The sequence below is a fragment of the Gopherus evgoodei genome, chromosome 1, assembly GCF_007399415.2.
Source record: "Gopherus evgoodei ecotype Sinaloan lineage chromosome 1, rGopEvg1_v1.p, whole genome shotgun sequence".
Lineage (NCBI taxonomy): Eukaryota > Metazoa > Chordata > Testudines > Testudinidae > Gopherus > Gopherus evgoodei.
Window position 1 is genome coordinate 241,712,257 of NC_044322.1, and position 15,213 is coordinate 241,727,469.

Below are 15,213 nucleotides of genomic sequence, written 5' to 3' on the forward strand. Positions count from 1 at the left end.
GATGAGATTAACTGTAATGAAATAAGAAGCAATGGAATGGATAAGAGAGTCTGTCTGGGCAAAAATCACACTGGGTAAAAAAGCAACTAGAGCTTCCCCTGAGATAGTGCTTGGGGTGTGTTATAGACCACCAGGATCTGATTTGGATATGGATAGAGACCTCTTTAATGAAGTAAACACAAAGGGGAAATATGTGATTATGGGAGACTTCAACTTCCCAGATATAGACTGGAGGACGAGTGCTTGTAAGAATAATAGGGGTCAGATTTTTCTGGATGTGATAGCGGATGGATTTCCTCATCAAGTAGTTGAAGTACCTACGAGAGGGGATGCCATTTTAGATTTGGTTTTGGTGAGCAGTGAGGACCTCGTAGAAGAAATGGTGGTAGGGGACAACCTTGGTTCAAGTGATCATCAGCTGATTCAGTTCAAACTAGATGGAAGGATAAATGAATGTAGATCTGGGATTAGGGTTTTCGACTTCTCTAGGGCTAATTTTAAAGAGTTAAGGAAATTAGTTAGGGAAGTGGATTGGACGGAGGAACTTGTGGATTTAAATGCGGAGGAGGCCTGGAATTACTTTAAGTCGCAGCTGTGGAAATTGTCGGAAGCCTGCATCCCAAGAAAGGGGAAAAAAACCATGGGCAGGAGTTGTAGGCCAAGCTGGATGAGCAAGCAACTCAGAGAGGGGATTAGGAAAAAGCAGAAAGCTTACAGGGAGTGGAAGAAAGGCGGGATTAGCAAGGGAAACTACCTTGGTGAGGTCAGAACATGTAGGGATAAAGTGAGGAAGGCTAAAAGCCGCATTGAACTGGACCTTGCAAAGGGAATTAAAACCAATAATAAAAGGTTCTACAGCAACATAAATAAGAAGAAAACAAAGAAAGAAGAAGTGGGGCCGCTATACACTGAGGATGGAATGGAGGTTAAGGATAACCTAGGCATGGCCCAATATCTAAATAAGTACTTTGCCTCAGTTTTTAATAAGACTAGTGAGGAGTTTAGCAATGATGGAGGGATGATAAACGGAAATGTGGATATGAAGGTGGATATTACCGCAACTGAGGTAGAGGCCAAACTTGAACAGCTTAATGGGACAAAATCGGAGGGCCCAGACAATCTCCATCCAAGGATATTAAAGGAACTGGCGCTTGAAATTGCGAGCCCGTTAGCGAGAATTTTTAAGCAATCGATAAACTCGGGGGTTGTGCCGTACGACTGGAGAATTGCTAACGTAGTTCCTATTTTTAAGAAAGGGAATAAAAGTGATCTGGGTAATTATAGGCCTGTTAGCTTGACATCTGTAGCATGTAAGGTCTTGGAAAAAATTTTAAGGGAGAAAGTAGTCAAGGACATAGAGGTCAATGGTAATTGGGACGAATTGCAACATGGATTTACTAAAGGTAGATCGTGCCAAACCAATCTGATCTCCTTCTTTGAGAAGGTGACGGATTACTTAGATAAAGGAAATGCGGTAGATCTAATTTACCTCGATTTCAGTAAGGCATTTGACACGGTTCCACATGGGGAACTGTTAGTTAAATTGGAAAAGATGGGGATGAATATGAAAGTTGTAAGGTGGATAAGGAACTGGTTAAAGGGGAGACTCCAGCGGGTCGTATTGAAGGGTGAACTGTCAGGCTTGAAGGAGGTTACTAGTGGAGTCCCTCAAGGATCGGTTTTGGGACTGATCTTATTTAACCTTTTTATTATTGACCTTGGCACAAAGAGCGGGAATGTGCTAATAAAGTTTGCGGATGACACAAAGCTGGGGGGTATTGCTAACATGGAGAAGGACAGGGATACTATTCAGGAAGATCTGGACCATCTTGTAAACTGGAGTAATAGTAATAGGATGAAATACAATAGTGAAAAGTGCAAGGTCATGCACTTATGGATTAATAATAAGAATTTTAGATATACGTTGGGGACGCATCAGTTGGAAGCGACAGAGGAGGAGAAGGACCTGGGGGTATTGGTTGATAGCAGGATGACTATGAGCCGCCAATGTGATACGGCTGTTAAAAAAGCAAATGCGATTTTAGGATGCATCAGGCGAGGTATTTCCAGCAAGGATAAGGAGGTGTTAGTACCGTTATATAAGGCGCTGGTGAGACGCCATCTGGAATATTGTGTGCAGTTCTGGTGTCCCATGTTCAAGAAGGATGAATTCAAACTGGAACAGGTCCAGAGATGGGCTACTAGTATGATCCGAGGAATAGAAAACCTGCCTTATGAAAGGAGACTCAAAGAGCTTGGCTTGTTTAGCCTGGCCAAAAGAAGACTGCGGGGGGATATGCTTGCTCTACATAAATATATCAGGGGGGTTAATGTTAGGGAGGGAGAGGAATTATTTAAGTTTAGTACTAATGTAGGCACGAGGACGAATGGGTATAAACTGGATATTAGGAAGTTTAGACTTGAAATTAGACGAAGGTTTCTAACCATTAGTGGAGTGAAGTTCTGGAACAGCCTTCTGAGGGAAGTAGTGGGGGCAAAAGACTTATCTGGCTTTAAGACTAAGCTTAATAAGTATATGGAGGGGATGTTATGATAGGATAGTTTAATTTGGGCACTTGATCTTGGATTATCACCAGATAAGTCTGCTCAATGGTCTGCGGGGAGATGTTGGATGGGATGGGAACTGAGTTACTGCAGAGAATTCCTTCTTGGGTGCTGGCTGGTGAGTCTTGCCCACATGCTCAGGGTTTAGCTGATCACCATATTTGGGGTCGGGAAGGAATTTTCCTCCAGGGCGGATTGGCAGGGGCCCTGGAGGTTTTTCACCTTCCCCTGCAGCGTGGGGCATGGGTCGCTTGCTGGTGGATTCTCTGCAGCTTGAGGTCTTCAACCAATTTTGAGGATTTCAATAACTCAGTCCTGGGTTAGGGGTTGTTATAAAAGTGGATGGGTAGGGTTCTGTGGCCTGCCTTGTGCAGGAGGTCAGACTAGATGATCATATTGGTCCCTTCTGACTTATGAGTCTATGAGAAGTGTCACGGGATCCCTAGTGATCATAAGTCAGGTCCTCTGTTTAACATCTCATCTAAAAGACCCCACCTCCAGAAGCACATCAGCAGGTAAAATGATGCTAGTTTATTGGCTCACACAAATAAAACTGGGTCTATTCTGCTCTCAGTACACATGGCAAACTCCCATTCACATCAATAATAATGTGGAAACCACAGATTCTTTAACAGAAACCCTGTCCCCAATATGGAACTTAAACATCACAGCCATTAGGTCTCCAGGAAGGATGTTTGATATTTAATTCCCCCCCCCGCCAAAAATGTATATTTATAGCTCCATAACATGTAAAGACACGTCCAATAGAATGTAAAAATGTCTCTTATTTACTCAGAAGACCCCAGTGCCTTCGTCGGAACAGCTATCGTTATTTTGCGCCAATACAGATTTTTAAAATTGATTGAAGTGCCACTGTGTTCGGTTTATGGCGCTTGCCTGGCATTTTCAAGATAAATGTCTTGACCATATAAAATGATTTTCTTCAGAATGAATGTCATGTTCCACTCCAGAGGTGCCTGAATTTCTATGGTGGGTAAGTGATCCTTGTCTACTCTATGTACAGTTTGTAAGGTGCTTGGAGATTCTGTAGGTTGAATAGCAGTACCCTACAGTCCTCATTAATAGTCATAAAATGCAAATGAGTTGATCCCATAATGAATGGATCACCCAATAAATTTCAAGTTTCAGACTGAAGATCTTCATTTAGCACGATACCTTCAGGGCCAGATTAAGGCAGGGGCTTTAGGGACTGCATCCCAGGGCCCCAGCTCAAGGGGACAGGGGCAACGCCAGGCACCAGCATGCCATGTGCATGCCTGGGGTGGCAAGCCACGGGGGGGGCACTCTGCCAGTTGCCGCGAGGGTGGCAGGCAGGCTGCCTCTGGCGGCATGCCTGTGGAGGGTCTGCTGGTCCCGTGGCTTCGGCGGACCTCCAGCAGGCGTGCCGCGGAATCCGCGGGACCAGGGACCTCCCGCAGGCAAGCCGCCAAAGGCGTGCTTGGGGCAGCAAAATACCGAGAGCCGCCCCTGCAAGGAGGGCCCCTCCGATCAGGCAGAAATCTCCAATTCTGGGCTGCTAAAAGTCCCTCTGCACGCTGCCCCCCTGTAATTCTGTCCCCACAGCAACCATTGGCCGGGGCGGTGTTTGCGGGCAGCGTACGGAGACACCCCACAGGGGCCACAGAGTCATGCTAGCAGCCAGGCACTTCCAGGAAGCGGCTTGAGGCCATGGCATGCAGGTAGCCTGCCTAAGCCCTGCTGCACCACCAGCCAGGAGTATCCTGTGGTAAGTGCCTCCTGGCCAAAGCCTGCACCTCGCACCCCCTCCTGCACCCCAACCCCCAGCCCCAGATCAGAATCCCCCTCCTGCACCTAAACTCCCTCCCAGACCCTGCATCCCCTCTTGCACCCCAATCCCCTGCACCAAACTCCTCCCAGGAAAAAGACTTGTGTACAGGGGCCCCACAAAATCTAATAGCTCCTGGCCCACAGGAGAATTGATCCAGCCCTAGGTACCTTTATTTGGTAATTGCCTAGGTTTAGAGTCTCACAGCTCTTGCTCCACCGCGCCTCCAAATCCTACCCCCAACCTGCCCTTTACTTCCTTTGACACACCTCCAGTGCTAGGGGTGGAAGTAGCTGGTGTTGAATACAGCTGTGCCATCTCCACCAGTTCTATGCCAGCGGAGATTTCAAATAAAAGGGAATTGTCAACTGGTTATTTCTGATCAGTTTCCATCCACTCTGTGCTGCCTTAATGGACTGGAGAATCTGGCTTTTACTTTGTAGCCAGTGATTTTAGTTTATTAGCCATTTATTGTGTGATATGATTAATCAATGTGTTATATTACGTACACATCTACCCCGATATAACGCGACCCGATATAACACTAATTCAGATATAATGCGGTAAAGCAGTGCTCCGGGGGGAACGGGGTTGCACACTCCTGCAGATCAAATCAAGTTCGATACAACAGGGTTTCACCTATAACATGGTAAGATTTTTTGGCTCCCGAGGACAGCATTATATCAGGGTAGAGGTGTATATTCAATGAATGTTGATTAGAGCTGATTTGTAGGATTATAAAAGTATAATATTGATCAGTATTTAGAGGAACTATGTAATAGATGTAAGTGAAAGAAGCTGAAATGCAAGAAACACTGATATTATTAGCTGGAACCCACATAATATAAGCAGGTATTGTATAAACTCCTAAGAGGACCGTCAATGCATCTCAATCTAGCACCCTCTGCTGTCAATTCTAGGCCATTCTTGGTGCCAGTGCCAATGTTTTACGTACATTTACCTCTTATCTAATGAATCACTTAGGTCACTTTCCATCCCCGCCCCACAAAAAAAACTTAATGAAAATTATGAAGCAACTTTAATGTTACTGGGGGGAGTAGAAATTGTCATGATCACCCCACCTACCTAGCAAGAGACATAAAAGGCAATAAGAAGAGGCTCTTTAAATACATTAGAAGCAAGAGAAAGATGAAGTAAAGGATAGTTCCTCTACTTAGCAGAGAAGGGGAGCTAATCACTTTTCTTGATGTCATCTGTTAGGTGTTTAATGCCTATTTTGCTTCAGTCTTCACTACAAAGGATAATGGTGACCAGATACTTAACACAATGAATATTAACAATGAGAGGGAAGGATATTTAAGTTAGACATATTCACCTCCACAGGGCCTGCTGAAATTCAGGCTAGGGAGCTTAAGTAACTAGCTGAAGGAATCTTGGATCTGTTAGCAATTATCTTTGAGAACTCATGGAAGATGAGTGAGGTCCCAGAGGATTGGAGAAGGGCACATATAGTACCTATTCTTAAAAAAGGGAAACAAAATGGCTAATTATAAACCTGTTAGTCCAACTTCAATACCTGGAAAGATACTGGGACAAATTATTTAAAAAAATCAGTTCGTAAGCACCTACAGGATAATAGGGTTATAAGGAATAGCCAGCATGGATTTGGCAAGAACAAATCATGCCAAACCAACCTAATTTCCTTCTTTTGACAGGGCTACTGACCTAGCGGATAGGGGAGAAGCAGTAGATGATATATCCTGATTTTGGTAAGGCTTTTGACACACTCCCACATGACATTCTTATAAACAAACTCGAGAAGTGCAGTCTAGAATAAATTACCATTAAGTGAGTCCACAGCTGGTTGAAAGAGTAGTTATCAATGGTGCGCTGTCAAACTGAAAAAATGTATCTAGAGGGGTCACTCAGGGGCGTGCTACTATTGAATATTTTCATTAATGACTTGGACAATGGAGTACTTATGGATAATTATAAAATTTGCAGATGACATTAACCTGGGAGGGATTGCAAGCATTCTGATGCACTGGATTAGAATTCAAAGTGACCTTGATAAATTAAAGAATTGGTCAGAATTCAACAAGATGAAATTCAATAAAGACATGTACATCGTTTAGGAAGAAAAAAATCAAATGCTCAACTACAAAATGTAGTATAACTGGCTAGGTAGTAGTAGTACTGAAAAGGGTGATAGTGGATCACAAACTGAATATCATTCACCAATGTGATGCAGCTGTGAACAAGGCTAGTATTCTGGGGTGTATTAACAAGAGTGTTGTCTGTAAGACATGGGAGGTAACTGTCCCACTCCACTTGGCACTGGTGAGGCCTCAGCTGGAGTTCTGTGTCCTGTTCTGGGCACCACAGGATGTTGATAAATTGGGAAGAATCCAGAGGTGAGCTACAAAAATGATAAAAGGTTGAGAAAAATCTAACCTCTGAGGACAGGTTAAAATAACTAGGCATGTTTAGTCTTGAGAAAAGATGACTATGGGGGGACCTGTTAACAGTATTAAAGTAAGTTAAGGGAAGTTATAAAAAGGACGGTGATCAATTGTTCTACGTGTCCACTGAGAACAGAATAAGAAATAATAGACTTAATCTGCTGCAAGGGAGATTTAGATTAGATATTAGGAAAATCTTTCTAACTATAGGGGTAGGTAAGCTCTGGAACAGGCCTCCAAGGGAGGTTGTGGAATCCCTGCCATTGGAGGTTTTTAAGAACAGGTTGAACAAACACCTGTCAGATATGACCTAGGTTTATTTGGTCCTGCTTTAGCACAAGTGGCTGGACTTGATGATTTCCCAAGGTCCCTTCCAACCATATAGTTCTATGATTCTGTAATTGCTCATAGCTAGAATTTGTGTTACGGAATTGCCTTCTCGATAAACTCAGCAGCAAACACAGATTTCTGTGCTCTTAGTGCTAAGTTTGTGGATGTCAATTATTCCCATTTTTTTTATTTGATTTTCTGGCATGGATAAAAAAGCTGACTCACTTCACAGATTGTTTTAGCAATAATGTCCCTGGGTAGATTTGAAGTTTAATGATCTACTGAAGGATTATTGATCTTTTTGAGCAACTGTTGTCTATGTGGATTTCACAACTTTACTGATCACAAGCCAGCAGTCTGTAACGTTAATGGGAGGCTGAAATAGGAAATAAACAAGTACGTTTGAATCTAAGATTCAAAAGACTACTGAAGTACATATGCCAGTTCACATCAAATCCCATTTACAGCAGGACTCACTTGTGTCCGTTTATAATTAAGGGCCTATGTTAGCCCTTAGTTACAAACCTTTAGTTACAAGCCTTGTTACAACCAGCTATTTAATTTCATCTAATCTCACCTAGTTTCGCTTCTGCATGAAACTCCATAGATCTCAACAGCTTTAAAAAAACACCAGCAACAAAACTTTAAAAAAAACATAGAAGAAACCAAATCAAAGTTGAAAGACTAAAAAATAAGAGTCCCACTCCTACAAGGCCACTCCGCATGGAATTCTCTTTGGCTTCAGTGCAAACTCTATTTGCACAGGGTTTGCAGGCTTGAGCCACAAAATAGTATTGGAATCAGACCAGCACAGTTTTTTTGAACTCCTGTAACTAAAAAAAAGTGTAGGCCTGGATTTTCAAGAGCGATCATTAGTTTTGGAATGCCTCCTTTTTTTGGTGCTCAACAGGAGACATCTTAAAGAATGTGATTTTCAGAGGGCAGGTGCTCTGCTCTTTCTGGAAATCAGGCTCCTAAAGGGGCCCCAGGAATTAGACAATCACAAAACACTCATTTTGAAAATCCTGGCTTTACATTTAAAATTGACAGTGCCCTTGTTGCAAGTCTCAGTACTGAGGCAAAGAACTGAACAGGCAATGGACTGTGTACTTCTCTCTTACCCATAGGCATAATCTGTATAGTTTAGGGTTGAGGCATTAAGGCGATAGGGTACTGTGGTAATCAGAGTGCCACTCCCTGAGCCAGGCCTATTTTATGGCCTGACAGGATTTAAATTTTCAGGGCTGTCAATCCAAAACCTTCTACAAGCACTCAATTAAAGTAAAATTGTAAAAAGTTAACAAAAAGTGAATTTTTTTAGATAGCTATTTTGCAATGTAGTCCAAAGCAATTTTAGTATATTTATGTTTGAAAATGGTCAAGTAATTAATATTGAAAAATAATTTGCTACATATAGTCTCCAAAACATTTTTGCAGTGTTTTTCTAAAGATGCATGCCCATATTTGAAGCAGCGTGGCTTGTGCTCACAAACTATTCTGTCGGTACTTGCAGGACACTTCTGGATAGAAGTATCGGCTTGCTCATCCTCTAGCACCAGGACATGTAATGAAATGAACTGCTTAGAATCACACTTTGGTTTTGCCTATTCACTCCTTCCTTATTTTAATAAAAGAAAAAGAGTATTACTGTAGGAAAGAAAATTACATTTAACACCCCTTTCTTATATCAATGTATTTGTCCACCTATATTGCTAAAGGGTTGATCACTAGTATCTAAGTGCTGATGTAACATTATGTAGCTGGGCTTCAACCCATCAAAGCAAAGAAGCTCAGAGGCTGTGTGTGTGTCAACAGTGAACACAAGAACATAAGAATGGACATACGGGGTCAGATCAAAGGTCCATCTAGCTCAGTATCCTGTCTTCTGAGAGTGGCCAATTCCAGGTGCTCCAGAGGGAATGAACAGCACAGATAATCATCAAGTGATCCATCCCCTGTCGCCCATTCCCAGCTTCTGGCATACAGAGGCTAGGGACACCATCCCTGCCCATCCTGGCTAACAGCTATGGATGGACTGATCCTCCATGAACTTATCTAGTTCTTTTTTGAACCCTGTTATAGTCTTGGCCTTCACAACATCCTCTGGCAAACAGTTCCACAGGTTGACTGTGCGTTGTATGACAGGGTAAATGTATTACAAAATTCCTTACCGATGCTTTCACTAGCTCAGCTGAACATGTGTGGGAGAACTAATATAGACCAAGCTACTGGGGCTTAGATAAACCTGCTGAAATAAAATTAATAATCCTGGTGATAAACTCCCACAAATGCTAACCACAGGTACTCAAATGGTGCTGAATTTAATTGGGCTTTGGTTACATTTGCAGTGAAAATGTGCTCAGCACCAGTTCAGGCGACACTGTCAGCTATGGCTGTTTTCCTAAGTGTAGCAAGGCTATTGCGTATGCCTTTCTCTATCTTTCTTGTGTGTCTGCCTCTCAACATATCAAGCGCAATTTAATCACACAGTGAGAAGTTAGCATAGGAAGGCAGGTTCAAGTCTTACCAGCTTTTCTCTTAAGCATGTGTTCTGCTTCTATGGCTGTTATCTGAGAAACCGTGGTGAAAACATGGGCACAATGTACAGACGCCCGTTCCATACAGTAACGATGGTAAATCTGTCTCTCTCCTGCTTCTTTGTCTATATCAAACTGTTGAACAACAAAAACAATACACCTGTATGATATGCTACTTCAAACAATTCACCATACATTAGATGAAAAAGTAAAGTTCCTCTTCTCTCATTTTGTTCTTTGAGACACCCAAAACTGACATTTTCTGGTACTTTTTAATGCTGTCACACCAATTCCACTATTATTATTTACTGTCACTTGAAAGATATATTTTTCGCATTCAATTCAGTTCCAACTCAGATAATTTCTAGAGATGGGCTCAAATCAAAATCCCAGATGCAAACGCCCCAAGCTCTGAAATACGTCCAATTCAGATTCAAACTATGTAGCTCGCCCTAGCTCTATACTGGATTTAACTAAGGTCTGAACATCCCTAAACTTTGGGGGAAGTTTACATGTATTGAAGGGTATGTGCTGTTTAGTAGAGACAGGAATAAAGGTAAAAGTGGTGGGAGTAGCACTGTACAGCAACAAAAGAGTCAACTGTAAAGAAATAGGAAGTGATAGTAGGGACAAAACAGAATCTGTTTGAATCAAACAGACCCCAGATTGACTCAGATACGAATAGTGATTTCATTAAAATTAATAGAGATGAATACTTTTGGGAACTGTGTCATAATAGGAGACTAACTTCCCGGATAGAGATTGGAGAAGAAATGCTACTAATAGTGATAAGGCACAGTTATTCTTGGCTGTGATACATGACCGTTCTTCAAATCATCACTGAACCAACAAGAGGCAATGCCATTTTAGACTTCGCTTTAGTAAGCAATGAGGACATCATAGAAGAGCAGGTTGTAAGAAATAACCTTGGATTAAGTGATCACGAGTTGAGTCTGTTTAAATGGAAGGATAATGAAAACCAGATCATCAGCTATGGTTTTTAAATTTCAAAAGGGCAGGGAAATTAAGGGAATTAGTTAAAGAAATCAGCTGGACTGAAGAGCTCAAGGATTTAAACTTGGAGGAGGCTTGGAATTTCTTCAAGTCAGCTATACAAAAATTATTTGAAATTTGCATCCCAAGAAAGGGGAAAAAAACTTGTAGGGAAAGGCTCCAGACCTAGCAGGATGAATATCCACCTCAGAAACATTATTAGGAGTAAGCAGAGAGCCTATACAGAACAGAAAAGGGGTTGATCAGCAAAGCAAGCAACATCATGGAGATTAGAAAATGTAGGAATAAAGTCAGAATTGCTAGAAGTCAAGCTGAATTAGATCTTGCCAAGAAATCAAAATAAATAAATGTTTTTTGAGTTATATAAATAAAAAGAGAATAAAAGAGGATGAGGGTGGGCCACCAGGTGGCATAGCTAGGAAGGAAATTACAGAAAATCTAGGTATGGCCCCAAAACTAAACGAATACTTTGCCTCCATTTTCAATAACAATAACTTGGAACATGGGCTTGACAGCTGTATGGCTGATGAAAATGAGTGTCTAGAAATGGAAATTATCACATCTGAGTTGGAAGAAAAAATTAAATCGCTTAATGGGCTCAAATTGGAGGCGGACCAGATAACTTCCATCCCAGAATACTGAAAGAACTGGCACACGAGATTGCTAGCCCAGTAGCAAGAATTTTTAATAAATCAACCTATTGGGGATTGTACCACAGGACTGGAGAATATCTAATGTGCCTATATTTAAAAAAGAGAAAAAGCATGATCCAAGAAATTACAGACCCATTAGTCTGACCTCAGTAGAATGCAAGATTTTAGAGCAAATTGTGAAGGAAAGAATAATTAAATTCCTAGAGGTACATGGTAAAGGGCATATAATGCAACACGGGTTTACCAAAAGTAGCTCATGCCAGACTAACCTATTTTCCTTCTTTGTGAAAATAACTTTTTTTTTTAAATAAAGGAAGTGCAGTAGATCTGATATATTTAGACTTCAATAAAGTATCTGACATGGTGCCACATGGGAAATTGTTAGTTAAATTAGGGACGACGAGGAGCAGTATAAGCATTGTAAGGTGAATAAGGCATTGGCTAAAGGGAAGAAGGCAATGAGTTATGCTAAAAGGTGAATTATCGGACTGGAGAGAGGTTACTAGTCGAGTTCATCAAGGATTGGTCTTGGGAGCAACCTTTTTCAGATTAAATATTTTTATTAATGACCTTGGCACACAAAGTAAGAGCGCGCTAATGAAATCTGCTTATGATACTAAGTTGGGAGGCATCATCAATACAGAGGAGGATCTGAATATTATACAGGCAGAGCTGGAGGACCTTGAAGATTAGAACGACAGAAATGGGATGAAATTCAATAGTCCAAAGTGCAAGGTCATGCACTTGGAGTCTAACAACAAGAATTTCTGCTACAAGGTGAGGGCTCAGCAGCTGGAAGTGACAGAGGAAAAGAGAAACCTGGGTGTGTGGGTCTATCACAGAAGGACTATGAGCCACCATGTGCTGTGGCTGGGAAAAGAGCAATTCTAGGATGTATTAGACAAGTATTTCCAGTAGAGAGATAGAAATATTAGTGCTATTGTACAAGGCACTGGCAAGACCTCTATTGGAATATTGTGTACAATTCTGGTCATCCATGTTCAAGAAAGATTAATTAAAATGGAATGGGTGCAGAGAAGAGCTACTAGGATGATAAATCAAATGGAATGCCTATCTTATGAGGAGCATGGCTCATTTATTTTCACAAAAAGAAGGCTGAGAGGGGCTATGAATGTTCTCTATAAATACATGGAGGTGGTGGGGGGGGGAGATAAATACCATGCAGGGCGAAGAGCTAGTTAAGTTAAAGACAATGCTGGCACAAGAACAAATTGATATAAACTGATCCCAGTCCAACAACAGCCTTTCACTAGAAGTTGTGTTAACAAATAACTTAACTGATTTTAAGAAAGAGCTGGACAAATTTATGAGTGCAATTGTATGATGGGGTTGCTTGTGATGGTGGGGGGTGGCCTGGACTCAACAGTTCTGGGGCTCACTTCCAGTTTATAGCTTATGTTCCTAAAACTCATGCTTCAGGGTTTCAGTCTGGCACCAACAGGTGTCAGGAAGGGATTTTTTTTTCTCCAATGTATTCTGGGAGGTTTTATTATCTCCTTCCTTTGAAGCCTCAAAAATGGCCTCAGCTGGAGTTGGGATATTGGGAAGGGTAGGTCAGGGCTCTAATGTAGCCCTGAGCATTTTCTTTCTCTCAGGTTCTTACGTACATGCTCTGGGTCTAACTGATCACCATATATAGGGTTGGGAAGGAATTTTCCCCAGATCATTTTGGCAGTGACCTTGGGGGTCATTCACCTTCCTCTAATCTGAGAGTGCTAGGATTATCTGGGTATCTCTCACTGACTCATTTCCCTGCCATTGCAGGAACCTTGAGACAGGTGCACCTAAGTCCCTCCAGTGCTCTACCTGTGGCACACAGTCTAGTGGGTCTCAATTACTTTGTTCTCATTTCTGTTGTTGGACTGTGTGCGCCAGTGCTGGGTGGTATCAGTGGGCTGTGATATACAGGAGGTCAGACTAAATGTCCTTTTTGTCCCTTCAGGAGGGATTTAGGTGCACCCTTTGGCCTTAAATTCTATGACTCTAAAACCAGATACAAAACTATTCGGCTTCTCCCCATCTCTAATAATTATGTTCTTTGCACCTAAATTCCGACCTGCAGTTGCAATCAGGTATGGTATTCTTTACTTTCTATCCTGAACAATTTAATCATTTTGCTGCATACAGTTAAGCACCTGAGGATTTCCAGGCAGAGGTGGCTGCATTTCAGTGGTGAATGTTACAATTCCTGTGGATAGCTTACACATCAGCATCATCTGCAAAAGCTCTTTTAGGCTCCACTAGGATGAAAGACACTATACCAGGGGTAGGCAACCTATGCACGTGTGCTGAAGGTGGAACACAAGCTGATTTTCAGTGGCACTTACGCTGCCCGGGTCCTGGCCACCGGTCCGGGCGGGGGCTCTGCATTTTAATTTAATTTTAAATGAAGCTTCTTAAACATTTTATAAACCTTATTTACTTTACATACAACAATAGTTTCATTATCTGCTTATAGAAAGAGACCTTCTACAAATGTTATACTGTATTACTGGCATGTGAAACCTTATATTAGAGTGAATAAATGAAGACTCGGCACACCACTCCTGAAAGGTTGCCGACCCCTGCACTATACAATAAACATAGGTTGTTTCTCTTGTCCCTAAAATTGCTACTGCAGTTATAAGGGCTGCTGTGAGAACTAGAAAATAGAAGTGGGTAACATTAGCTGAATTAGCAGTATGATCTGCATGGGAGGAAACTCAGATCACTATAGAATCAATGCTTAAGAGTTCAAACAGTCACCACTAATTTCCACTACCAAAGCCAAATCTGTACAATGTAGTCTAAAAAAGCTTAAGTCTAATTAGGTGTCAATGATTATATGGTTTACAGTTAAATTATCTTTCACTGCTGGGAATACCAAGGTAACTCTCAACGTTAATGGCAAGGACACAGCGTACACTGCTTTTACATGTAGTTTATTAAGTGCTGAAGACTGTTACAATGACATTAAGAATCTCACTAATGCAGAATTCTCATGCTTCCATTATTGCTAGGGCTGACACTTAGCGCATTTTACCTTGTGAGTGCCTTAACAAGACATCCAAGGCACATGGGGGAATCAAACTAGTCAAGGAGTTGGAAGGAGGTTGGGAATGGGGAAGGGGGAAGACTGGCCTGGGACAGGCTGAGACTGGAAAGGACAGGGGCAAGAGGCTCTTGGAACGGAATTCAAGATTCCTGAGTTTCAACATCCCTCTGCTGTCAGCAAATATCTGTAAAATCCATCAAAGTGTGTCTCCCATTCCCCTCTAATGGCTGCTCCACATAGAGGATGACAACCTACTATTGCTATCAGTTATTCTGTTAGCTCAAGTAGCAGAGATCTTTGTCATGGATCAAAAAGTTCCAAATCTGCTGATGACATATATGGGTGTCAAGGTTTTGACAGGATGGATTAATAACTGAAGCCAGATCTCCTGAGTCCCAATCCAGTAATTTAATCACTAACCAATCTTCATCTTTCAGAATGCCATGATATGGGCCTTTTTGTTTTTATCAGCGGTCTCAGTTCCAGCCTCATATATGCACGTGTCAATTACCACATAGTGTTCCCTGAAGCATCTGCAATGAACTTTTTCTTACAGGCATTAATGGCCTGATTTGAAAGGTGCTGAGCACTGGTAGCTCCCAGTGACTTCAGAAGGAACTCTGGGTCAACGGCACTTCTGAAAAAAAATCAGGTATTAAGGGTGAGATTTTCTACTCTGCTCCCACTGAAGATAATGGTAAAAACATGAGAAAAGTGTACAGGAGTTTTTCAAAAATGTTTTTACTTTCAACAAAAAATGTCAACCAACTATAGAGTTGGTGCAAACCCTCAAATATTTTATCAAAAGTGTTTTGATTCTCCCCCCCTC

The 15,213-nt window shown here is 41.7% G+C and overlaps 1 protein-coding gene across 2 annotated transcripts in view; it reads right to left on the reverse strand.

Moving 5' to 3' along the window:
- GYS2 (glycogen synthase 2) overlaps positions 1-15,213 on the reverse strand; it is an 81,629-nt gene that overhangs the window by 37,570 nt on the left and 28,846 nt on the right. For both annotated transcript variants that reach the window (XM_030553382.1, XM_030553372.1), the window contains one exon: positions 9,653-9,797. In XM_030553382.1, the coding sequence (XP_030409242.1) occupies positions 9,653-9,797 (145 nt within the window). The remainder of the gene's footprint in view (positions 1-9,652; positions 9,798-15,213) is intronic.